General features: G+C 47.8%; 1 protein-coding gene across 2 annotated transcripts in view; it reads right to left on the bottom strand.

Moving 5' to 3' along the window:
- Window positions 1-26284, bottom strand: part of RRBP1 (ribosome binding protein 1) — a 54612-nt gene extending 28328 nt beyond the window's left edge. The window contains exons 1-4 of one of the 2 annotated variants that reach the window (XM_034764070.1): window positions 26076-26284; window positions 11149-11847; window positions 2909-3054; window positions 1454-1576 (exon numbers count right to left, since the gene is read on the bottom strand). In XM_034764070.1, the coding sequence (XP_034619961.1) occupies window positions 1454-1576; window positions 2909-3054; window positions 11149-11827 (948 nt within the window). In that variant the 5' untranslated portion in view covers window positions 11828-11847; window positions 26076-26284. The remainder of the gene's footprint in view (window positions 1-1453; window positions 1577-2908; window positions 3055-11148; window positions 11848-26075) is intronic. The other variant, XM_034764069.1, reaches the window with a different exon arrangement.
- Window positions 26285-27343: the final 1059 nt, after the last annotated feature.

Raw genomic sequence — 27343 nt, 5'->3', positions numbered from 1 at the left:
GCAACTTTTCTTTAAAAAAAGAGACACCTCACAATCTAAAACATTTAAGCGTTCAGCAATTTTATAGCCAGAGGACATCCATCTAATTCCATGCTAACACAGCATTAGCCAGCACCGTTGATCTGAATTATTCAACTCCAACAAAACCTTATGTTTGTTGCTGAATGCTGTTTTGAGTGCTGTAGCCACTACAGTTCAACATGAGGTCAGCTAAGGGAGAGGAGTAAGACATCCTAGAGTTTCACCAGATCAATAACCTTTCTATTACACACACGTGTCCAACCGGGAAAGCCACGCCACAAGGCGGCACCACTGTTCTTTAGTTGTTTCGCGGTCCCATTGCACTATTCTGCTCCATTAACTCACACGGGTCACAAGCAGATTTGTGACACCAGCTAGGACAAGATTAGAGAATATTTGCAGAATGGGTGGCTAATTTCCAGAGTCTCACACACACACCACTTATTAAATCAGGTCCAGATCATGGCTTGGCCTGAACAGAGGGTGTAAGGGCTTCCTTATTGGCTTTCAGCTTTAATTAGAGCAGGAGTTGAAGTTTGGTTCCAGAGTGCAAGGCGGTAGAGAGGCTAGTGTGTCGTCAGAGGGATACCCATCCCTGGCTCCAATGAAGACAATACACTGAAATTTTCACATTCACTATTTGCAAGAAGAGGAGAAGAATCTCTATGATTAGGGTGGATCTAGACGAGTTTGGTTCTTTCCACCCTTCTCCCCCTTACGGCCAATAACCCACCTTGCTATTACATAGCGATTCTGGGAGCCTAGGAGAGGTGACTAGTTTTGACCTGTTCTGGCCCCCATTGACTGCACAGCCTCAGAAAATATTTGCATTAAAAGTCAACACTAGGATTTTAGATCTCGGCTGGATTCTGGAGGGAGGCTTCCATACCAGCTCAGAAACAGAATCTGTGTGGTTACACTGTACAACTCATTTGGATTTAGAAAGCATCCTCCTTCCCGTGAAGGATAGCAAGGACGTGAACATGCATGAAGCTGCCTAGGATCCATTGAACTGTGCAGAATTCTCCCCCAAACAAAGAAAGCAAAACGTTTGTTGGAATTTTGCAGAAGGCGTTTTTCTGGATAGCCACAGCCCTGTGAGCGTGCGACACAGACTTCTGTGGGTGAGCTCTGTTAGACAGGGACTGTCTTTTTCTTCTCTGTTTGTACAACACCTAGTACAATGAGATCCCTAGGTGCTACCACAGTTCAGATCGTAAACGTGCCTGGTATAGAATCAGCGTCACACCAGAAATGAGCTCTCTGAAGAATTTTACATGCCAGACAGCTAGATTGGAGAGCCCACTGAGAAACACTGGCAGCAGGGGAGCATGTCAGATAGACACTTTCTCCATCTTCCTTCATCATGCAGGCTAAAGCCAACGTGAGCGGTCCAGGCTACAGGGAATGGAGGAGACCACGCTGGCCTCACCTTAGTGAGCTCCCTCAGTTTGTTTTTGGCAGCAGATGCATCCTCTTGTTCAGTGGCAAGTTGCTTTTCTTTCTCTTCCAACTGACGTTTCAGAGTAGTAACCGGGTCCCCTTTCTGAGTCGCCTGCAAAGCAGAGACCACATGTTATTTGTGCAATCCAAAAGATTAGCAGGAATTTGTGCCTAAACTGCCCAGTGCATCAGCGGGGAAGCAGACTCAGTAAGAATGCAAACACTTGGGTGGACAGAGCATGCGGAAGGTGGTTTCTAGCCAACCCTCGCTTAATCTCGTCACGTGGGGGAAGGGCGTTTCCCACTGCAAAGGGCAACAAATTGAGTGCCTGGCATGGGATTGAAAGCTAGTATGCCAACACAGCATGTCCCTACCTTCCAGAAGGCTAGTCATTTGGACAGCCACACCGAAGAGTCAAGCAACAACAAAACTACACAGCCAGATCCTCGGCTCGCAGAACTCCGCTGACGTCACCAGCGGATAAGAGATCTAGACAGCCCTCCGCACGCACTGTATTTTAAGGGGATGCACCACGGAAGGACTTTAGAATTGCTGGCACCAAGACACTGCAAGGCAAGCGTTAATAAAACCTAGCACTGATGTAGCACTTTTCACCAGTAGATCTCAAGGCACTTTACAAAGGAGGTCAATAGCATTATCCCCATTTTGCAGATGGGGACACAGAGAGAGGAAGTGACTTGCCCAGCATCACCCAGCAAAGCAGTTGTAGAGCTGGGAAGAGAGTCCAGGACTGCTGAATCCCAGTCCAGTGTCCTGTCCGCTAAGCTGCACTGCCTCCCCTCGCTCAGCATTCTCCCCCCAGCTCACCTCGAACCGATGGAGTTTTCCTTTAATCGCTACATGCAATGCTGGGATTCGCTCTCGGTGGAGTGGCAGGGTCTAGAGAGATTAGTATTCTACCTACGAGGACAGTCTGGTGCCACAGTGTGCCAAGGAACAAAATCCTGTCGTCTCAGTCCCGTGAGGTATATGTGCCAATGCAGGAGTCCTCACAAGGCTTCTGACGCCCGAGGCATAACAAGCAGGCCGTGGCACTATATAACCCTGGAAGTCAGAGCTTCCCTAATTACGTTTATGGAACGGATGGGTGCTTTGAGCAGCCAACTATGGCCACTGCTGAGAAACGCTCTCTTCTGACTTTAAGGACGTTACAGAAAGGGAGAGTTCTGCAAAACTGATTTACACTCATGCAAGGCAAGTACGTTATCGCTGAAGAGCAGGGGCCAGATCCTCAATGGGTGTAAGTCACCACAGCTCCATTCCTTACACCAGGAGCGGATGTGGCGCCCGCCATCTTCTGGTGGCATTCTACAATGCATCTGAATTTAACATGTAAGGTAGAGACGAACGACACCATGCCGTTACTGTTGGTTCTCCCTTCGTTATTCAGAAATCAGCTTTTTGTAACTAGCGTTACAGTACCGTATGCCAGGTGTCCTGAACGCCTGCTTTATCGGTCAGAATCTCGATGAGCTGCTGAGCCTCTCCCTCGCTGAAAACCATGCTGCTAAGGGTGGAAACCAGGGTCTTGTATGGGAGGTAGAGGGGGCCATCAGCATCTGTAGGAACTAGAGAAGGAAAAGTAAGAGATTCGCATAAATCATTGAATTATCCACGGCCGGACACTAGGGGGTTCTCACATGCATATTTGTACTGATTTAGTTGAACTGGTGCAAGTCCCTGTGCAGACACACTTGTTTTGGTTTAAGAGCCTCTTATTTCACTAGCTGAAACTGTTCCTAAACTGACTTAAGCTAAACCAAAATAAGTCCGTCTTAAATTCAGTCAGTATCCACACAGCAGCCTTTTGCACGGGTTTAATTAAAAAAAAAAAAAAAAAATCACTTGAGGTTGTAGTGCAAAATGAGGAACAAGGAAGACTGACAGCACATGCAGTTCTCAACATACAACATACATACTGGTTCATGAGACTATTCATACACCACATATGTTATCTTATAGCGCCAAGCGTAATAAAGCCATCTTTGGTGTATTGTCTTCTTTCTTACTAACACATTTCCCTAGTTCCGGGGTTCTCAAACTGTGGGTCGTAACCCTGTTTTAATGGGGTCGCCAGGGCTGGTGTTAGACTTGCTGGGGCCCAGGGCCAAAGTTGAAGTCCAAGTTGGGTGGCGAGGCTCAGGTTAAAGGCCCCCTTCCTAAGGCTGATGCCTTTGGGCTTCGGCTTTTGTCCCCCCTCCACCTCCCGGAGTGGCGGGGCTCAGGTGGGCTCAGGCTTCGGTCATGTAGTAATTTTTGTTGTCAGAAGGGCAATGGAGTTTGAGAACCGCTGACCTAGTTAAAACCTCACAGACCACAACTTTATAAAGTGACCTTTAATAGACTAGAGTGGAATGAATTTTGGACACACCCAATCTAGGTTAGTTTTAGTTCCATATTCCAGCTCTGGGATTCTAATACAGCCTAATCATTTAGAAACCTTCAGGAAATCAGCATCTTCAGCTAGTCTGCACATAGTGAGTGGTGAGGCCACAGCGTGTGGGCGGTTTGCAGCTATAGTCTGATTTTCCAGAGTGCTGGAAGTTCACAAAAATGCGATCGTCTCCAGTAACTACTGGTGCAAGATTCTTCAGACATAGCATAGATGGAGGAGAACTCCATAGTTGTGAAAAAATGCCAGTTCTCAAGATTCATCTTCTGGAGTGGCATCATTTCCAGAGCCAGCAGTTTCTGTAGTACTGCAACAAGTTGTATAATACTGGTGACACAGAGATCTATGGTTAGTTTAGCAGTGGTTCTCAACCAGGGGTATGCATAGCCCTGGGGGTACGCAGAGGTCTTCCAGGGGGTACAGCAACTCATTGAGAGATTTGCCTAATTTTTCAACAGGCTACAGAAAAAGCACTAGACAAACTAAAATTTCATACAGCCAATGACTTGTTCACACTGCTCTATATACTATACACTGAAATGTAAGTACAATATTTATATTCCAGTCCGTTTTTTTATATAATTATATGGTAAAAATGACAAATTGAGCACTTTTTCAGTAATAGTGTGCTGTGACACTTTTGTATTTTTATGCCTGATTTTGTAAGCAAGTAGTTTTTACATTAGGTGAAACGTGGGGTACGCAAGACAAATCAGCTTCCTGAAAGGGGTACAGAAGTCTGGAAAGGTTGAGAACTACTGGTTCAGGGGGTGGAGGAAATCGTAGTTTATAGATTTGGACTCTAGACAAATTAAGATAACCAGTTATTGCCAGGGCCTCTTGTATTCTGCAGAAATCTAGATCTAAAGTCCCGCAGCAATTTCATACAAATTTTAGGAATGGAGGTTTTCAGTGGATTAACTAGGATAATGAATAATACAGTCAGCGTTGGATCCACACGGTTAGAGCTCAGATTTTATGTTGCCCCCGTAGTTCCAGTGTGTACTTCACAGATTTTGTCTATACATGGGAAATTATTCAAAAATAAGGTAGGGTATAAACGTAAAGCACCATAGCTATTATGGAATAGACATTCTTATTCTGGAATAGCTGTTCCACTCAGCTCCCCCATGCGAATGAACCTCAGCCTGTCGCTTTATGTTTCAGAACCATTAAGATGGGACAGTTCATATCTTGCATCACCGCACAGGTTTAGACTCCATTCACATTTCCCAAGTTCAATACAACCAGGATTAGATTCTGGAGTGCATGTCACGGCCACCAGGGGAAATATGGCTGCAGTTCATCCACACAGCGGCTGTTTCCCATTAAAATGGTGGTGTCTCAGACTGCTTCCAATTAACTGCATTGGTCCTTCAGTTTTAGTTCCTGGGTTCAAGTCACACTGCTGACTCAAGCAGGGTTAGTGCCCCAAGAAGCACCATAGACTACATGAGGCCCTGTTTATTGCTTCAATTTGCTGGTACAGTACTGCACACCCACCACACACACACACACCCAGATAAAGAGTTGACTTGTTGAACTTTGTCTGCACTCACTTCATTCTGCAAGCGCAAGCATCGAACACATCTGGCAAGCAAAGCCGACTCTGACCTTAAGCTTTAGCAGACAGACCAAAGAGTTTTTGGCTTGATATTTTATCAAACTAAGTGCTTTCTCTAAGCATTAGAATAACACCACTAGCCTTGCTGGAAAAGGATTTGAGACTGTTTCTTTATACAGGAGCACGGCAGCAAACAGCTTGGGATCGAAGTGTTAAATAGCAGCAAAATTATGTCACAGCCCAGAAGCCTTTTATAAGGGAGGGACTGCAGAACTACAGTAACTGCATGCCAATAGCTTCGGGGTTTTTTAAAAAAGAAATTCTGGAGAGCACTAGCCAAAGGGTGAGCCTCATGCCAGACACAATCTCCTCTCAAGCCTACAGAGAAGGTGAACAGTGGCTGTTTGAAGTCATGCAAACACGGTGTCTCGTCATCTAAATCAACCGGGCACCTGACACAAAAGGTCAAAGTTAGCTTCAGCCACATATCTGCCAGGCCAGAATAAAGCACATGCAGTTACAATGCTCTGGGACTGAGAGGTAAGCAGTTGTGAGGGCAACAGGATTTCTGTGAGCACGCCAGTAGGAACGCTAGTTGGTACAACAGGGACACGTGTTCATGGGACGAGGCCAACTACCCATTTCACTGAGGTCACTTAGACACCAGGCACAGATCCCCAGTGGCAGCCTAGACGCAAGAGGCTCCAAACTTTACTACCTTCCCTGCCTTTCTTGGTGTTTTAAAGCCGGAGGACAAGTTCGCCTCGGGGGACACCGTTTCTCCTGGCGGGGGAGGGGGAGGAGAAGCTGGGTGGCTCATTAGGCCCCCCAGGAGACCCTGCAGCCCAGCAAGGACTTGAGAAGATGGGAGAGCAAAAAGCAGGGAGCCCGCCCGCCCCCCTCTGCCCAGCAGCGAGGGTGGGAGAGGGAGGAACAAGAAAGCTAGTGTTGGTCTGGGAGCAGGCCCTACAACCCACCAAGACCCCCAAATCAGCCCCAGCCAGTCCAGGAGACCCCCTGCCCCAGGGAGTCCCAGCCCAGATCAGTGTATGGGGGGAGGAGCTTTCTTCCCCCACCCCCCACGAAAAAGTGGTGTTGGGCCCAGATGGGTAATGGGGGGGGGGGGAAAAGAGGCGGGAGGGCAAAGCAGGCCACAGAGCTGCCTGCAGGGTAGGGCTGCCACTGGGCTCGTCCCTTTTCTGAGGCCACTGTCCTGGGAAATCTCCATCTCAGAAGGGACCATCATGATCTGACCTCCTGCACCTCAAAGGCCTCACACCCTCAGATCTGCCCGGTGCTCAGTACATGCTACCAGCTGTCTCACTTTAGGGGCCCGGGATCATGCCCCTGGTTTTGTACTTCAGAGGTGGCAACCCTACCACAGGGGCAGGGTTAAACAGATCGGGATGTGGGGGGGGGAAAAAGAGATCAGTCAATGGGGGGAGAATTTGAGCAGGAGGGGACAAGTGTTGACAATGGTGGGGAGAGAGAGGATGGGAAGCAGCCAGAGAACAGGCAATACCCAGGCCAGCCTGGCCCGGCCATTCCCTGTGCTCCTCTCCTCTTGCTCCTGAAGCGTGAGCTGCCCAAGCACTGGCAGGAGCAGGTCTTCTCCATCCTGGTCACGCTCTTTCCCCGTGAGCCCTCCTGTCGGAGTTCAGTGCAGCTGGGGCAAGAGGGCCGTGCTGGCAAGAAGCAGGGCTGCTTCAGAGATCACCCCTCGGGGCAGAGAGCAGTGCTCAGGAGAACCCAGCCCCACCAGGAGCAAAGAAATAAACAGGCCACCCACCTTAGGAGAGCTGCAGCGAGACCAGGCTTAAGTGATTTGCCCAAGGTTACACAAGAACCCTGTGGCAGAGCAGGGATTTGAACCCAAGTCTTAAAACTTAGGCTAGTGCACTACCACTGGGCCATCCTCCTTCCATTTCCCCATCTCAGCTACTTGAGTTTATCTAAAAATAATCAAAAATTCGCCTGGCTCGGACTGGGGGGCTAGATGCAGATGGGGGGAGGGATAGCTCAGTGGTTTGAGCATTGGCCTGCTAAATCCAGGGTTGTGAGTTCAATCCTTGAGGGGGCCACTTAGGGATCTGGGGCAAAAATCAGTACTTGGTCCTGCTAGTGAAGGCAGGGGGCTGGACTCAAGGGTCCCTTCCAGTTCTATGAGATAGGTATATCTCCATATATTAAAAATAGCCATCCAAAGCCTGTAACGCCTGGTCTTCCCATTGCACCGAGAGAAGCGAAAGATGTGGCAGTTCTTGATCCTCCCTACTTTGCTTCACAGCCAACGAGGCAGCAGTCAGTGAACCTCTGGCCACTTCCAACTCTTTCGCGGTCTGTGTCATGTCTAGTTGGCACCGGGCAGAATTCTTCTTCAACAAGGCATGGGGAAGAAAGGTGTCCATCTCCTCTCGGTGTGGATCCGCTTACTAGCTGCTACTACTTCTAGCAAGCATCCGGAGCTTAAAATAGTGGTTTTGTTCCATTTTCAGTTTTAAGGCAGGGGACAAGCACACTCCAAAATCTGCATTTTCTTGGGGCATGGGGAGAACAAGGATGGACAGTCACTGGTAGTCCCCCCACCCAAAGAAATGGATTCTAGCTATTTGCTTTTAGGTAGGGGCCCTGACATTATGGAGAGCTGTGGCGGGGTTTCAAAATAGCCAGACATTCTTCTGCCAGAGTTAGGGAAATGTTACAGCCCTCCAAAAATGACTAAGCTTAATACCAGATGAACTGTGTTTTTGTTTAGGCATTAAATACTTAACATTAAGAAGCCAAGAACTTTTCAAACCCCGGTGGGCATTCAGCGGCACTACCACACAGGAACGCTGATCCGGGTTTGAAACTTGGGAGTTTGTGGATCCTCCAGGATAACAGGGCTAGCTTTAAACCTACCCCCTGCGTCTGACATTTGCAGGTGCAGAGGCACACTGCACCTTCCGTTGTCTCACTGTTCTAATGATAAAGGATCTAGATGCATGGTAACGTGCTCAGGTTTTGTTGGAACTCATGGGTAAGGAAGAAGGGGGCAGAAATGCACTACACACAAGGGGTGAAAACATGGCCCTAGTTCAAGTCCATGGCAAGACTCCCATTGAGTTAACGGAGACAGCAATTCACTGGGTCTTTGTCCACAGTTAAAGAGATCAAAGGGATGGTAGTACAAAAGCTAGTGCACTTCCTGCTTCCGAACACCGAGGTCCTGATCCGTCACGTGACAGTTTTGCTATCTCTTCCCTAAAGGAGGTAGATCCACAACATACACCTTGAAGGTTACTCAGTGCCTCTTAGTCCAGATATGGGCCGCTCAGTGCAGGTACTTACGCCAAGTAAAAACACCCAACTGCTAACCGTAGCCAAAGCACCATTCTCAGCTTTGACATGAGGTCATGAAACGGCTGCTCCTTCTATACCGAGAGGTCACTATATGGCGCACCAACCGCAGGGCTGCTAGGTTTAGGAGGCAGTTTTGCAAGTCATTGGGAGTCTTCCCCCTCGACGTCAGTGGACTTTGGATCAGGTCCCATATTTACTGTGGGTCAGACAAGCTACATTCTGTTCTCCAAAAATGGGACCTCTTAGCAGGCACCCGCTTTGCAGTAACCACACACTTCTCACATGGAACCAGCTTTCAGGAGCATTGGTCTTTGCAGACGAACGCCTCCATGCCTCAGCTGTACCTGGCATTCTGGGGTGGAAATATGCTTTGGGCAAAATCCATTTCACAGGAAGATTTTTGGGGAGTGGAAGAGGAGGAGACTGGGAAGATGTTTTTCAAGTAGTCGAGCCTTACCGCATCTGTACATAATAGGGTTACAGCAAAAGCTAGCTGAAGAAATTATGCTTGGCAAGACAGTCCAGTGGACCAGGAAGGAGATGAATTCGAGTACTGGAGTAGGAGGTGAAGGTCACATTTGAGTTTGCTCAGTGGACATCTGCCAAGGTTTTGAGCTATAGTTGAGTGACAACATGTGTGTTACTGGTGCGTACTTTCTGCCCAGTGAGGTTGCCCCTCCCAGCCGCAGACGTCCACGTAGTTTATATGCAGGAGATTTAAGCACCTGACACGCTGCTACTTTGTTGGGGTAGGAAAACAACATGGACACTAGGTCACAAATCTTGCGGTCACCGCCGCCATCTGCAATATCCCGGGCTTCCATTTAAAGAGAGCGCTTCGGTGTTTCCATTTGCACAAGGCACAGATGTAGCCATTAGAAACGGAGGCTTCTGTGGGTTAGCCTGTTAGCCCACCTTGGGGAAACAGTCTCTGCTGAGAAATTTGTCCCCTACTGTGTTGCCGCAAGAGAGGAAAAAGCCTACATAAGCCAGGAAAGTTAACTGATTGCACAGGAATAAAGGGACACTAACTTGTGTCAAGGCGCCCAGTGTAAGAAAGAGAGATGCCTTTGTAATAGTATTAAAATTTTCAAAAAAAACCCACTGCTCAAACACAAAGTGCTTTTCGCCCTCCCAGTGGATTTACAGATAAGCCTACGACTAGCAGACGTTTCAGAATGAAGTGTCATTCTTAGGTTTTAAGAGGAAGTTGGGAAGCGTGAACGTTAAGATTCCAACAGCAAAACTGTTATGCTGTGCATGTGCCGTATCCTCCATTCTCTCAGTGGACATCAAAATAATCTGAAGGCAAAGAAGCCAGCCAATAAGAATTTAAAGAAGTTCTAAATTCCTGCCTCTCCAAAGCATACTCATGCTTTGGTTCCCTCTAGTTACAGTTTAATTGGAGGAGGAGTTCCTGCGGTGCACTGTAGCAGTTTCTGAACAGTTATCAAATGCAAAACATTAGTCCTCCAAGACTAAACCCAATCAGCTTGTTTTCTGGATACAGAAGGATAAGGTGTTCCTTCTTTAGCTATGTATAGCAGTCTGCTAGCAGTTCTCAGCCTTTGCATGGGCAGGCCCACCTTAGTAGGATTGCTTTCATGACAGAGTTTGACAACCAACCAGCCCGATCACCTTCAAGATAAAAATTCAACAGCCACCCGTCCCTTATGAGGATTAGTAAGAAGCAATCCATGCGTGCTCTCTACGTTCATGCTTGCTTCTTCCAAGATGGCACAATGTCTAAGCAGGGATCTCCCCCTTTCCTGGGACAGGTAGAAGAGAGAATACAAATCTACCCCTCAACCGCTCGTTCTGCATTCGTGCAGTTTTGCAAGGTGTTCAGGTACCTGTGATGAGCATATTACAAATATCTACATGACTTAAGCGGTCAGACTCAGGTATTCAGAACCAAGGAAATAGACTCATAGACTTTAAGGCCAGAAGGGACCATCGTGATCATCTAGTCTGACCTCCTGCACACTACAGGCTGCAAAACCTCACCTGTCCAAATAAATGGGGGGGGGGGGGGGGGGATACCCCAGCCCCAAGCACAAAAAAACACCCAGCAAAAAATCCTAAATTTAAAAAAAAAAAAAAAAAAAAAAGGCACTGAATCAAGAAATTAAGGCTGTGGTCAAGTTTCACAGAGAGGAACCCAAGCCACTGAGGCTTTCCCAGTCTAACAAGAGCCACACACACGTAATCAGCCCTTCAATAACAGCCTCCTGGCAAGTTAACTGCAGAGAAAGGGAGCGTTCCCCCTCTGCTCCTCACATGACATACCAATGCTCAGTTTCCCCACCACATAGCACCTCTGGTGACATACCGTAAGGAGGCTTGCAGGAGTCAAATACTTACTCAGCTCACTCTTCTTCTTGGCCACAGCCTTCTTCCTGGCAGCTCCGTCATGCTTTGGCTCTTCTTGGGTTACCAGAGCTTCTGCTTTTTTGACAGCAACAGAATTAACTACAGGAGCACTTTGTAGCGCGCCGACCGGTGGGACTGCCACAATAGGCACTTCTTTGGCAGCTACCTCCAAGACTGGAGAAGCTTTTGAGACAGCGACTGACGGAGAAGTAACAAGGGGGGGAGCTGGCTCAACCTTGGCCACCTTCTTTTCCTTCTTCTTCTTGTCCTTAGGTGACGGGGCAGGTTTCTCTTTCTCCTGAGGGGGAGCCGAAACCGCCAGAATAGGAGACTCAATGATCACTGGCTCGGACACCGCAACAGGTTCAGGGTCTACTTCCTTGGGAGCGTCAGTCACGTCTGGAACCAGCTCCTGCTCAGGTATTTTCCCATTCGGTTTCTCCTCTTTTTTCTTGGCCTTTCCTTTCTTCTCCACAGGTTTCTCTTTCTTTTTCTTCTCCACTTTGTGCTGCTGGGTTCTCTCGAGCTCCTTGCGTTGCTTAGCCAGGGCTTCCTCGTAAGAGGTCTCCTTCATGGAGAAGGTGGACACCAGGAAGATCCCAATAGCTGAAATCACCATGAAACCACCAAAGACCATAACACCCAGCGTCTGAGGATCGTACAAATCCATCCTGGCTTATTTCTCTCTGCCTGCAAGACACAAGGACAAGAGTTAGTGCTAAGATACAGCTTCCCAGCACCAGATCTGTTGCGGTGGAGGTGGGGAGGGGGGTACACGTGTGCGTAAGTAACACTTGTTTTTGTTGCATAGCCACCAAAGGGTGAGGCCCCGTTATTCTAAGCACTGTACAAAATGCAGAAGAAAATCCATGTCCCAGCAAGCTACAAAACTAAGTGTGTGTCAGACTGGAAAAGATGTGGTGAAGAACAGCTTAAACGAGTTGATTTCTTAGGCTAAAGTCAGCCAACGGATCTAGAGGTTTTAAAGAAGTTCATTCATTACACAATGTCCAAGTGCACATATAGTAGGATAAAACCAGGACATGAGCCATCAAGAGTCTTGTATTCCTTCCCTTCCAGGACTAGTGAACCCAGAAACATGTTCAGCATTTTAGATGCTAAAGGGAAATACCCATTTGCAATGAGGTAAAGTTTTTCGCACCATCCTTTAGCAATAGAATGCTACCTTATTGGTATACAGAATCACAGAAGTGTAGGGCTAGAGGGGACTTCAGGAGGCCATCTAACCCATTCCACCACACACCCCTGCTGAGGCATTACCAACTATACCCAGGTTATCCCTGACAGGTGTTTGTCCAGCCTATTTCTTAAAAAACTTCCAAAGATGCAGATTCCACAACCTCCCTTAGAAACCTGGTCCATAGCTTAACTATCCTTATAGTGAAGGAAAATTTATTATCTAATCTCAATCTCCCTTGCTTAAATTTAAACCATTTTCTTCCTGTCCTACCTTCAGGGGACATGGAGAACAATTGATCACTGTCCTCTTTGTTATAGCCCTTAACACATGTACGTTACAAGAGAACAAGCCAATGTCGAGACTTCTTCGCATGTTCCCTGTTACAGCCGAGTGGGTATTAATAACCTACAACAAGAATTATTCTCTGCAGCAGTATGTAATCCTCACTATACACATTAGAGCCAGGCCTTTAATTATGATCTGATGCTCGAGACCTGTATTAGACACAAAATAAAAGTGCAAGTCCCAGTTATTCGAGCCCATGTTTTCTGTGTGGGTACACAGCCAGTCTCCAGGCATGAAACTGCATGAAGATAATTACATACATTTGACTGCTAAACTAACCAAATCTAGCAGTGCAAAGCAGAGACCCCAGCCTGTATTCTTGATTTTATTAAAGTTAAAGTTAAGAAGGAAGGTACTGTACATCTGGGGTCAGGCTCAAATTATGAGAAGTTACAAGTATTGGTTACAAGGTTCACGAGATAGATGCATATCACATAACCAGCACAGACCCAGATTGGGGTGCAGGAGTTTTTAAAGCGTCAGTGGATAAGTGGGCTCGGGTACAACACCCACTGAATGTATTAAGAGTCCAAGTCAGTATCAGTGTAGCGAGTAAGTACATAATTACACCTCTCCCCAGCCCAATCTTTTTTTTTTTTTTTAAATAAGGGACGCATCAACACCCCTTGCCCCAGCGTGCTAGTTTATTCAATGTCTCTAGCACTTATTCCAATAGCAGCAGGTCGGCGTTTCAGTTACTGGGGCTATAAACACAAGTTAGAGAGGCTGTCTATGCAGCATGCAGGACTGCTTCCCGCCTACTCCAGGAGTTGCAGCCTCCTGGCCGACTCCCTCCGCTGTAATCCATCGGGCTACAACATTCGAAAGCAGAAGCCAGGGCCAGTTCACGCAAAGCTGCCAATCCTGTCTCTGCAGATGCCCCCTAGGCTGTGGGGGATTCCCCCCCCACACACACACACACACACTAGATCCCGGGGGGAGGGAGAGCATGCTGTTCACAGCTGCATGGTGTGGAGCCTGCACTACATTGTGTTGCCTGAGCACAGTGGCAATTACACAGACACACTTAGAAGCAAGGTTGCTCAAGTGTATTTCTCGAGATATAAGCCCTGAAAGGCAATAAATGGTAAGTTAAGGCAACGGTCACACGTGACACCAGTGAGCCCACAGCCAGCACAACTCTCACCCCACACTCGCTGTCAATTCAGCCGTGCCCTCAGCGTACAGCAAGAGCCAAGACACACACTGCAACTCACAACTAAAGCCAGAAGGGACCATTCGGATCATCTACTCAGACCTCCCTGCAAAGCACAGGTCACCTAACCTCACCCAGCGGTTCTTGCAGCCAGCCCACACTTCCGATTAGCCGACAGCACGTATATCAGAACGATTACCAGCTTTGATTTAAAGACTGCAAGCGATGGAGAATCCATCCTTCACCCATACTTCATCCATCGCTGCCCACCCTTCAAGATTGGCCTAGGAATTAAAGATGAATCTTTAAAGGAGTGGTCCCCAAACTGGAGGAACATTTGGGGGGTGGTGCGGCAGAGCTCAGGCCAGCCCCCAGAGGGGGGCGGGAAGGGAGCACCACCTAGCCCCGCTCTGCCCCCAGCTTCAACCCCAGCCCACATTCCCTCTCCACCCCCAGGCCAGCTCCACCTTCAGTCCCAGTTCCTCCCGCATCCCCAGTTCTGCCCAAGCTCCTCTGCTGAACCAACTGTACAGTAATGCAGGGATAGAGGGGGCGCGCTGACAGATTCCATTACTGGTATGGGGGGAGGGGGTCACGACAGGAAAAGTTTGGGCACCACTGCTTTAAAGATTATGTCATGTGATGAAACCTCCAGGAAATATGTCCAGCCAAAACTGGCAACCCTACCTAAGTAAGTTGTTCCGACGGTTAATTACCTTCACTGTTAAAAATGTGCAACTTAAATTCAGGTTAGAAATGTCTAGCTTCAGTTTCCAGCCACTGCATCTCACTGCGCCTTTTTCTGGTAGGTTACAGAGCCCTCTGTTATCAAAAATATCTTTCCCCTCCCTCCCCCAGTACTTGTAGGCCACGGGCAAGTCACCTCTTAACGCTCTCTGGAATCAGCTACAGATAATGGAGCTTCTGAAGTCTCATAAAAAGTCATGTTTTCCAGACCACGAGTCATTCTTGCAGCTCTTTTCAAGATCCTTTCTGAAGCGCTGACATCAGAACTGGCCACAGTTTTCCAGTCCCTGAATCACTTTCAGTTTGATTCACTATATAGCATTACCAACGTGTCTACAGGCTACACTGATTAGGGTGGCCACTGCCACAACCCCAGAATAACGGACATTCCAGTACATCTGGGAACAGCATGGGCCCACTCCTGACTGCATGCCCCTGTAAACTTCACACGCACAGTCCATGTGAGGTCCCACCGCACGGAGAACCTGCTGCTCTGCCTGCACCTGCATGATCTTGTCCACACAGCATATGTAAGGTCACGCCAGAGGGAGAGAAAAGGACGTTCCCCATGCAGTGTGACAATGATACCGGACAAGAGATCTTTTGCATAAAGCATATTCCAGTTACATCATATTCACACTCATAAGCATATTTCCATAAAACATTATAGAGTGCAACGTCACAATGAGATCTACTAAAATTCTAAAAAACCCTGAAGGACACGAATTTTCAAAAAAGTATTCAGGCACCTAATGATGCAAAAAGGAGCTTCTGAAACCACTCCTAAAGCATCTGTCTGCATCTTTAGGTGCCCAAATAACAGAAAAATCTGGCTCATGCGCCAAAAAAAAATCCAATCAATTCACTAACCACAGCTAATATTTCCTGTATTTAATAAGCCAGTTTTAAATGCAAAATATGTTTTGATACACTCATTTTCTTCATATGTACCCAGCACATTTAAGGTCGTTTTTATTTAACTAATAAAAACAAATTTTAAAATGTTTTGGTACATTTTTAATTCAATTCCAATTCCCATTCAAGTACAGCTTGACCCAAACCAAATAAACTAGTAAAAGAGTGCACCATCCACCAATATCTAACCAAAAAATCTGAGTATGTTAAACTGCTTAAATAAACGTGCATGGAAATAGTGTATCACACATGTAGCAAACAGTAGCAACAAATTTAGTGTAAAGGATATATCTGGTTGTGAATAGACCAAATATTTATCAAACAAACCAATGAGAATGAAAATAACTAAAAAGGGCAAAACAAGATTAAAATCAATTATTTCAGTCAAGGTTTCCTCCTTGCTGGTTTAAAATCAATCCACCCTATTGTTTAGTACTGTGTTGCATAGATAATATGGTTACTAGATATTTACATTATGATTTTAAAAAATACTTAATTTTAATTTATTTAGTCAACTTGGCAGTCTTTTCCCATCCAGTGAATTGGTCAGGTCTCATGTGGTCGGCTGGTTACCGTAGAGGCTATCGAATGCATTATGCATCTCCAAGATGTTCTGTCCTGAACCAAAACTGGCATGTTACAAAAAGTCAGAGGTCTGTGAGGGACAGTTGTCTATTGACACCATACAGCCATTGTGTTTTAGGTCTTTTGGGGGCAGGGGAGGAGTTCTTTTCCATCCAGTTTTAATTTGGTCAAAGCAGAAGATGATTCTCCCAGGGAAGTTGGTAGGCAAGCACTGGATGACTGAAAGAGCAGGATCTGTTTACTTAGAAAATGGAGCTCTTCATTTCACTTGAATTTGTACCATTTGATGTTTCCAATCATTTGGAGATGCTTTATCTGAATAGTGTCCAACTTTTTAGACCCATAGGTCAGAATATTGACCACCAAAGCATTAAGTGTCTTCAGCTTCATCTCTTTACTCATCGTTTGCAAGAGACGTTCTTAATGGAAGTGCCCCATTACTGCCGACACTTTTGAAGCGCAGGCTTCAAGTTATTTCTTGATGCTGCCCAACCAAGCTGATGTAGGTGAAATCACCGACAATCTCGACTGGGTGGTCGCCCACTATGATGCTAGAACCTGCAGCATATTCAAATTCCACAGCCGGACAAGTTACGGCTTTACCACAATTAATATTCAGGCCAACTTTTGTTGCTGAGCTCTCCAAGAGCCGCAACTAGGTCATCCACTGAGGTGACAACTAGTGCTACGGCATCAGTAAAATGGACATCGGCGAGTTTCTTATCATCAAGGCGTATTCCTAAAAATGCATTTACGTAGCGTTTAGTCAAGCACGCAGCCTGCGACTGCGCTGAAAAGCTCTCGGGTGGCAACTCATCTTTGTCAAACACCAACGTAGGGTATGATTTAAATGTTACTATTCCAAGTGATCATTACATGAAGCAGCATTGCGTGTGTTGTGGCATGATTTTCAGTTCTTTGTCTTCCCTCAGGACACACAGCACTGTTGAACCAACTGTGTTAGACAGAATGGCAATGTTGCAGCTATGATTTTCCCTGCTTTTCCAGTATGTGTGTTAAGAAAGCACACCTGAACCACCATAAACCCAGGCCTGGTTGTTGTTGGTTTTTTTAAGATACACCTCTACCCCGATATAACGCAACCCGATATAACACGAATTCAGATATAATGCGATAAAGCAGCACTCTGGGGGGCGGGGCTGCTTTACCGCGTTATATCCGGCAGCGGGGCTCGGGAGGAGATTTAAAAGGGCCCTGGGCTCCTGACAGCGGCCGGAGCCCGGGGCTCTTTAAATGACCGCTGGAGCCCTGCCGCCGCTACCCCAGGGCTCAGGCAGCACTTTAAAGGGCTCGGAGCTCTGGCCACTGCAGGGAGCCCTGGGCCCTTTAAATCACAATCATAGCCCTGCCGCCGCTACCCCGATATAATGCGGTTTCACCTATAATGCCATAAGATTTTTTGGCTCGCAAGAACCATGTTATATCGGGGTAGAGGTGTATGTGCAGATATGGAGGCAGAGGATCCAAGGCTGGAGAGAGGGATTAGATCAGTGTTTCTCAAACTGGGGTCTCCGCTTGTGTAGGGAAAGCCCCTGGCGGGCGGGGCCAGTTTGTTTACCTGCCCCGTCCACAGGTTTGGCCGATCGCGGCTCCCACTGGCTGCGGTTCGCTGCTCGGGGCCAATGGGAGCTGCTGGAAGCGGCGCGGGCCGAGGGACGTCCTGGCCGCCCTTCCCGCAGCTCCCATTGGCCTGGAGCGGCGAACCACGGCCAGCAGGAGCCGCGATCGGCCGGACCTGCGGACGGGGCAGGTAAACAAACCATCCCAGCCCGCCAAGGGCTTTCCCTACACAAGCGGCGACCCCAGTTTGAGAAACACTGGATTAAATGATATGGGGGCAGAAGGGGGGCTACAGAATCAGAGTTCAGAGCTCCTTCTAGAGAGGTACAGATGCCCAGAGGAGAAAGCTTTAAACCAATATTCCAGCTTCCTCTGCCTGGTTCTCAGAAAATCTCACGTGAAGCTGGACGAGCCCAAAGACCTTAGAGTACCAGCTGGAGGAATTCCCGTCTGGGAACATCAGTCTAGGTTGCAGCAAGGTCCACGGTACAGATTATTTAAGGTTATTTATTGGGAGAGTTGTGAAATTAAACACTACAAGTCACGTCTAACTTCAGCACAATTGGCACCGCCACTTCATCAGCATCTATAATTTGTTGGCTAATGAATACTCTGAAATCAGTATGAAGCTGTATTTCTAACCTTCGTGGCTGAGAAGAAAACAGGATCTCTTCTCTCACCCATAAGGGCTAGGAACGTTGGGTTCTTAAGAGTAGGTCACCAATCCATTCCCACATCTATCAGCCACCAGTGATAGATTTAGATTTGCCAGTGACAAGTTTAGGAGTAATGACACTGCCTCCAACACAGGGTTGATAAGGCTCTGCCCTGAGACTCTGAAGACCCAGATTCCTTCCCCAGTTCTGCTAGTGACCTGCTGGGTGACCCCAGGCAAGTCACTTCCACATCCCGTGACTCAGTTTCCTCTCCCACCCTTTGTCTTTTCTATTTAGGTTGTAAACTCTTGAGGGCAAGAACATCTTACTGCCAGGGCCGGTGCTACCATTAAGGCAAACTAGGCAGTTGCCTAGGGCGCCAAGATTTGGCAGCACCAAAAAGCGGTGCCCCCAATTTTTTTTTTGTTTTGTTTTACAGCGTTCCTACGCCCACTCCCCAAGCACGCGGTCGCCGTTCCACTTTGCCTGCCTCCCAGGCTTGCAGTGCCAATCAGCTGTTTGGCGCCGCAAGCCTAGGAGGTGGGAGAAGTGGAGCAGCGACGGCGTGCTCAGGGAGGGGGCGTAGCAGAGGTGAGCTGGGGTGGGGAGCCCTGCGGCAGCTACCCTGCCTGCCTTGAGACACCTCCCACCCCTCTGCAGCAGCTCCCCACTCCCCCCGGCCCGGGGAGCCGTGCAAACAGCTGATTGGCGCCGCATGCCTGGGAGGCGGGAGAAGTGGAGCGGCAATCATGCGCTTGGGGAGGGGCGTAGCAGAGGTGAGCTGGGCCGGGGAGCTGTCGTGGGGGGGGTGCCTCAGGGCAGGGGGCGGGAGAGCTGCCACAGGGTGCCCCCAAATCTTGGCACCCTAGGCAACCACCTAGTTTGCCTTAATGATAGCACAGGCCCTGCTGACAACAAATATTACTACACAACTCCTAGAGCGGGGACCAAAGCCCAAACCCACCCCAGCCCTGCCACCCTGGGGGCGACAGCTGAAGCCCAAGGGCTTCTGCCCTGGGCAGGAGACACATAACCTTAGGCCCCCTTCCCAGGGGCTTTGGCCTGGGGCTCGGTCTTTGGCTTCAGCCTCGGCCCTAGGCCCCAGCAAGTCTAACACCAGCCTTGGCCACCCCGGTTTGAGAACCCCTGCTATAGCGCTTAAGGGGAAAAAAAATACATTTTACTCCTGCTTCCAGCTAATCATAGGCAACCTTAATTAGGAAGCTGCTACTCACTAGCTCAACAACAACATATATGACAACTACACTCGTCTAGCTGAGCTACACAGAGAGCCTCATTCCCTCAATCGTACTCAAAGGAGGGCAGACCAGTTTCTTGAGAAGACAGAAATAAGGCATTTTTAATAATCACTAGGCAACAGCCAGCCTTAAGGTTTGTCCTCTCCAGCACACTAACTCAAAGGGCCTAAGTCCTGCAGAGAGTTCAGCATGGACTTAAACGCAACTCAAATGCACGTCTACACTGTATTAAATACAGCCGGACCAGGTCAGCGGACTCTGGTTCATGCTGTGGGACTGTAAAGTTATCCTGTAGACGCTCAGGCTTGGACAAGGAAGGAGAGTCTGGGAGCCCAGGCTCCAGGCTGAGTCCAAACGCCTACACTGCCATTTTACAGCCCCACAGCCAGACCCACATGAGCCCGAGTCAGTTGGCCCAGGCTCCGAGACTCGTTGCCACAGGGTTTTTATTGCAAGTGTAGACATAACCGTGTAGGATAATTTGGGTAAGACTTTGCAAGACCTGGCCCTGAGTCAGTACAGATATACTGCATTATTATGACCATTAAAGTTGATGTTACATCTGCAGCTAAACAAAACTGCATGATATCGTAGTGTATTTGAGTAGTTAGGATGAGAATGCATAATTAAGACTATATTGCAATGCATAAACAAGTGGCACAGTTAAAATCGTGGGTACTATGTTATTTCCTGACTTGTGCTTAGTCAGGCAACCTTAAGATTCTCTCAAACAGCATAAACTTAAAGTTTTTCTTTCACATAACAATTTGAGCCATAAAGGGGACTTCTAAGCTCCTTAAGAGACATGTTTACTTTGTTTAATATTAAAGTATTTGTCTGGAGAAGAGGGAGAACGTATGTCACCAAGGTAGTTTAGTTGGGCAGATCCGATGGTGGATTTTTAAGGGGTTAGTTTCACATTCACCACACAAAATTACAGCTACATATAACTTTTTCCCAAAATGCTTATAAATTCAGCCCAAGATCACGGCCACACAAAGAGAGAATTTCACATATAGATTTTCTTCTTGGGAAGGTTTTTTTTGTGTGTGTATTGTCTCGTATACCCACAAAAATTGTTCTGTTTTAGTGCAAAGAAAAGCTTTGCCTGAACGAGAACAAGACTAGCAGGTACGATTTTTAGTTATGAAAAAGGAGATGATTTTAATATAAAAGGAGTTAGTGTTAAACATGTGCACTACGCCCTTAAGAGTTTCTGAAAGAAGGAGGACTCCATGTAATTTAGTGAAGGAATCCTGCCATCCCTAGTGAACCATCAAGTTTTTAGGACATAAGGAAAGGCACCAGAAGTTTACTCTAAGCAACCTGACTACAGTGACTTCATGTGCTTAACCTAAGAACTGTGCATAATTATTTGGAAGAGTTGTCTTTGCCTTTCCAAAGATACCTACAGCAATGTGGTCATCATTAAAAACTCAGGCTCGATGGCTCCTTAATACCGAATGATGTAGGTTTCCAGGAGTAACTGACTTTCATAAGGGATCACCAACTACCTCAGAGCAGTATCTGTGATATTGCAGCTATTTCCTGTAGTTAGAGTGTGAGTGGATGCAGTATCTGGTATCACAGCATGGTAACCTTGGATTAATGCAACAATGCCAGAGATGAAGGAGCCGTTTTGTAATATCAAAGATGGCGCCATAATTCACAAACAGTTCTAGTGACACCAGAAAGTGAAAGACACAAAAGGAATCCCAGGAGGAGTCTCCCAAGCTGATTTACTGCGGTGTTTAGCAGCATGACAATCAGGGATGATTTTAGCAGAACAGAAGGCAAAGTTTAAAAATCAAGAAGTAAATTCCAATAGAATGGCAAACTAAGACCCGATCCTGCAGAACTTTACTCACACTGGTAGTTGTTAATTATGAGTAGTTCAATTAACACCTGTGGAGAATAGGTGCATAAAAAGTTAGTTTGAAATAGCAGGACAACAGTTATTAAGAAAGCCAACAACTCCGGGACAAGAAAACAGCTACACTTGATGTAGAAGTTAAAAGTGCTACTGAACTCCAACGCCACTCTAATGGGGAGCCCCCCTCCACCCACTAGTTTTTAAAATGGAAGCCCCTAACCTTGTCAATTAAAAACCCCCACATTTAAAAGCTTGCACAATGGGTGGAGGGAGGGTATTTATTGCAGAGAAAGTCACGTCTCACTGATCACACCCTCCATACTTCGTTTTATTCTCACCATCAGTTGCCAGAGAAGGCCCCCCTCTCTTCCCCCAAAGGCTTTTGAAGTTAAAGTACACAAGGAGAAAAAAGAAGTTACACTTGAGCTACCAAGTGAACTGGAGTCACTCTCTGTCCAGCTCCACAGCCATGCATGACTGCAGGCAACAGAGCCGCCTTTGGCTGACGGAGCCACCTCAAACAGGTTAAAAAGCGTATTTCACACACATCCATGGAGGTGGATGCTGACAGACCATCCAAACCTTACACTGAGCGTGCTGCTTCTTTGGTATCCTAAAAGACTGTCTCATCCTTCCAAACAGGAGGCAATAATATGGTTTAAAAAACTCAAACCTGGAGTATTCAAAAGGGCAGTTACTCTAGCACTAGTCTTTACTCTCATTAACATCACTGGGCCTCTGCAAAGAGAGCGTGAACCTGATCCTGCAAACAGAAACTTTCAAGGGATTCTGGCAACATCATAAGCCAGAAAGGGACGCTGGAGGGGTTTGTTAATGCACAGCTGATACCTCTGACAGAGCCTTACCCCACTGCACACACTTCTGGAAGGAAGATGCTGCCATGGCTTAAGGAGGAGAGAAGTATACACCTCTCTCGGATCCGCTCCATTTTTACATATTAACACTCCAAAGAGGCATTTAATATTGTTCAGTATTGGCAATAAGATGCAGTGACCTTTCACACAAGAGACCCCACCCACGTATTACAGTTATAAGTTACTTAAGCTTGTGTAGGCACTTTTAACGAGCCACCGCAAAAGCGAGGCAACTGCAGCTGTGTAGTGGTAGTTTTACACTTTATTTTTCCCCCCCGGTATATTTTTGCAGCTTTTACTAAAAGGAGTCTAACAGGCCCCTGTTAGGGTCTTAAAATGTTGCCTATTTTTAGCACATTTTTAGCGTCCTTGAAATTTTATCCCACACCCCCAAAAAAGGTAGCGTTTCAATGTCAGACCTCAGAAGCAGCCCCTCCGCTCTCATAAGTAAATGATTTTTGGCAAGGAAACAGTCTGGAATTCAATTTCCAAAGGGTTATTTTTGTAAAAAAGAGATGATCGCTCCCTTCATTCTCTTCACTGCGTTTGCTCCAGCAAGATGTACTCGTGTTATTTTCTAGATGTTACAATGACCGTAGCTTTTCCTGATCGTTCTCTTTAAAGAGCTACGGTCTTTGTAAAGCTAATATCAATACAAATCATGTTACTAAGTAAGTTTAGACTTAGGATAACTATGGAAGTTGAGGTTCACAAAGAGAATTAGATCTCTAGACTCCTCTCTGTCAAGGCAGGATACTTCCCCTACGACACATTTGGCAGTGCCGTGCATGGTCTTGTGCAGTGGTTTTCCACCTTTTTTCATTTGCAGGTCCCTAAAACATTTTGAATGGAGGTGCGGAGCACTTTGGAAATCTTAGGCATAGTCTGCAGATTCTCAGGGATCCACAAGTTGAAAAACACTATTCTAGTGTTAAGGATACCGAACAGTGGAACTGTCACATCTTCCCTTGGAAGGAATCCTCCAGCAGCTATTGTTAAAAAGTTTGCGATAGTCTGCTGAAGTCTTCCAATATACATCTCCCTTCTTAATGGCTAGGGCCTTCAAGCATTTGTAGCTTCAGGTGACTACAGAGTATTTCAAGTAAGAAGGTGTTATGAAAGATTTATGCTACCTTTGTGTCTCTTCTACCTGTCTTATTTATTTTGTTGTTCTGATGTGATCGGAGATCAGTTCTGGCCACTTTATTCAAGAACAATGCCATACTCCAGAGGCAGTCCCATCAGAGCTACTTGGCACAAGACTATTATTCTGTTTCTACATTATGTATACCCAACCCAAAAAGACCTCTCACTGCAAGCTCATGGGTACCTTCCTATACTCACTCTTTCTCTCTCAAGGCCATCATTAGAGCTTTGTTCCTTCCTGTAGATATCTGGTTCTTCTTCTACACAACTCCAGATGCATTGGTTGCATCTAATACCTAGCTTTTCTATTGCACTTTTCTCAAAGCACTTTACAAAGGAAGTCAGTATCAGTATCCCCATTTTACAGATGGGGAAACTGAGGCAGAAAAGTGACACAGCTTGCCCAAGGTCACCCAGCAGGCCAGGAGTTTAGAGCAGGAACAGAACACAGATCTGAGTCTCAGTCCAGTGCTCTGTCCTCTAGGTCCCAATCATTCAACTGACAACATGCAGGCAAGCTTGACTGGTCATACAGTCAATTACAGAATCACTCTGTAGAATTTCTCTGTTCTTACTGGTTTTCACATCTCTAGTACCCTCTCTGTGCTGTATTGCTATCATTTAATTCTGCACCAGTCAATGGCTCGTTTTATGGGTTAACACAGCTGAAAGCCTTTGTTCCCTTAAAAAAAAAATCCTGTCATGGTTGTGACCTCTTGTAACTGTATTTAATCAGATTACAGGATTTCACCAGATCAGCTCCTACTATGGTCAAAGGAATTTGTTTCAAATATTTGCAGCAGATGGGATTGTTAAAAGTTTGCCATGACTGTTTCAGTGGGGAGAGAAAGTTAGCTCGGAGGACAAGCTATTTCAGAGACAGCCTCCCAGCTACCACAGCTCTGTGTCCAGGGGTGACTCCTTCTTGGGTACGCCAGATAGGGTGACCAGAGAGCAAGTGTGAAAAATCGGGACAGAGGGTGGGGTAATAAGAGCCTATATAAGAAAAAGACCCAAAAATCAGGACTGTCTCTATAAAATCGGGACATCTGGTCACCCTAAGCCAGATAAAGAGAAAACTTTTACCGCTCCAGGATTTCATAAGACCAGCTACAACAGAGGCTACACAGAAGTACAATCCACATCTGTAGCTAACCCGTTTGTTAAGCAAATATTACTTTTATCCCCCCCTCCGTTAAGCTTCTGGCGGAGGGAAATGCAGACGTTCCTCAGTTTCCCCGAAGGGAACACTTCGGTCTTTATTTGGTGCAGCCTTGTGCTTGCACCAAGGGAGAGCAGCGGCCAGAGCTCGGCCACTAATCCATCCGGAAGCCGGCAGCAGCTTCCACGAGCGATCGTGGAAGGGGTTGCCAGCGGCTGCAGGCGAGGGACACGCGGGGGCGGCGATCGGGGAGTCCCCGAGCACTTTCAGGGAGCGGGCCGAGCTCATGGCTAGCCGCCCCCGCCCCGCTTCGCAAGCGCTGAAGCGAAGGGACTGGGGACGTGGGCTCTGAACAGCAGAGGAGGAAACAGGCACTGGCGATGGAGCGGGCTCCGTCCGCTGTGCCCTGGGTCCGGGGCAGTGGTAAGCGCCCCTCCTCCCCGATTGAACACGTCGTCACTCCGCACCGCCTCTGGCACAGCGCGGTCCCATTCATCCGGAAGGGACACCCCCCCCCCGCGAGCTAGCTGCAAACCGATCCGCTTATGAAAGCGGAGTGAGCGGCGGCTCGGCAGACAGGGCACGGATCGCCCCGGGGAGGCGAAAACTCCGCCTTAAATTGTTCTGCAAACTCCCCCGCCACGTTTTAATCCCCTTCTCCCCCTGCAGCCTGCCCCCCGGCGCCCCAGGCCAGGGAGAGGCGTACACACGGAGTTGGGGCACGAAGCCGCAGTTCGTGACGTCCCTGCAAAGCCTGAAGCCGCCCCAGTGCCCACCTTTCTAGCCACCTCCTCCAAAAGGATCGCAGTCCAGGGGCCGCCTCGCAGCGGATCTCACGCCAAACCGGTCCCTGGCTCCACGCAATTATCCAGCCCTGGCTTAAGGCTTCCAGGAGGCATTTAAATCCCCTGGAGACTTCCAGTCAAGCAACGTCAGCTGTGTGCGCTCCTGCCATGTAACCCTTTCCTGCTCCAGCTGTGAACGTGGCCGGAGCCACACAACTTCACCCGGCGCTTCCCAGGGGAAACGGAGCACTCGCTACCGGGGGGAGAGGGATGCTGCTGGGTAGGCGCGTAGTGTGAGCCGGGGAGGGGTTCCCCCATTAGATCTAGGATTTCCAAGAGGTATCGCTACCCTCTGCGCCACCACACACACACCCCACCAGTTTTGATTCTGTCCCACTTCGCTGTAGCCGCCGCTGTGGGGTGTCCCGGCCCGGCGTTCTTTGGAACGCTGACGAGGAACTCTTTGGAACGCTGGGGGACCCCATGGAACGCTGACCCGGGTTCCATGGAACGCGGAGCGCCCCCGAGTTCGGAAGGCTGGCGCTGGCAGGCTGAGATCCCGGGCTCTCAAGCCCTTACCGCTGCAAGCAGGGGTGAAGGGGAGGATGGCTTTGGGGGTTCGAGTTTCCTACCTGACTTGGAGCCTCAGACTTCGCTCTCTCGCCCCGGTGCAACGAGACGCCCCCTTCCAAGCTCTGCAGCTGCCAATGCAACGCCCAGGCTGGAGGAGACAGCGCCTCTGGCTGTGTGATGCGCCCTGCTGCCCTCGCCCCGTCCGATGCCCAAAGCCCCCCAACACCCCTCCGCCGCTCGCCGCCTCTGTGGAGTCGTGGCACTTTTTCCTCTACGCTGGCACGGAGCCTTTCCCAAGGCTTCCCTCCACCCCGCCCCCGCCGCTCAAGCATGGGCCTGCTGCGGTTGGTGCCAGCCCCGCCAGTCAAGCCTGCGGCGGCCCAGTGAGAGAGAAGACAGCTGGAGGGAGGGCTCCAGGACTCTTGCGAGTGGATGAGCAGGGAGACCAATGGGGCAGCTGAAGGCGAGTGGAATTATGGGAGTTGTAGTTTGCCAGCTGCAGGCTTTGACCTGGAGAATAGCACCAAGGAAGGGCATTCCCTGTTACACCTACTAGTTACACACGGTTTACTAGGGCATCCTGGAGTCTCCTCTGCTCTGCACTCGGCCTCTTCTCTGTCAACTGTGCGGGTGGCAGGAGTGAAAATAATTAAATAAAAGATTGTCAGCACTTGGGGGCAGGGATTGTCTCTCACTATGCAATTGTACAGCACCTGACACAATGGGGCCTCGATCCTGGCTGGAGTGCCCTAGGCACTACAAATATTATCTGGTTATGGCTGATGATTGCAAAATCAGTTACTTGTTAGGGCACCTAAGGGCTTTTTGTACTGGGGTTGTTAAGTGCTATTCCACTCGAAAGAAATGAAATGAGTATATAATTCATAATCTGGAGTGATTACAGGATTCAGCCATCCTAACTCAGGCAAAACTCTCCTTAACTTCAAAGTGAGGGGAGGGGGCTATTACCTAAGGCCTTGTTCCTTCAAATATTTAAATACGTGATTTTCTTTACTTGTACAAATAATCCCATTGACATAAATGGACCTAATCCTGAGTTAAATTAATAATCTCTAGCTCTTATATACTATATTTCATCAGTAAATATCAAAGTGCTTTACAAAGAAGGTCGGTATCATTAATGCCATTTTACAGAGGAGGAAATTGAGGCACAGTGGGACCGTGACTTGCCCAGAGCTGGGAATAGAAACCAGGTTTCCTTAGTCCTAGTCTATTACTCTGTCCAGTAGACCATGCTGTGTCCAAGTGCTTAAGAAAGATAAGCATGTGCTTAAATGATGGCAGAACTGGGATCTTAGAAAGGACT

Source organism: Trachemys scripta, chromosome 3, assembly GCF_013100865.1.
Source record: "Trachemys scripta elegans isolate TJP31775 chromosome 3, CAS_Tse_1.0, whole genome shotgun sequence".
Classification (NCBI taxonomy): Eukaryota; Metazoa; Chordata; order Testudines; family Emydidae; genus Trachemys; species Trachemys scripta.
This window is presented reverse-complemented; position numbering and strand designations above follow the sequence as displayed.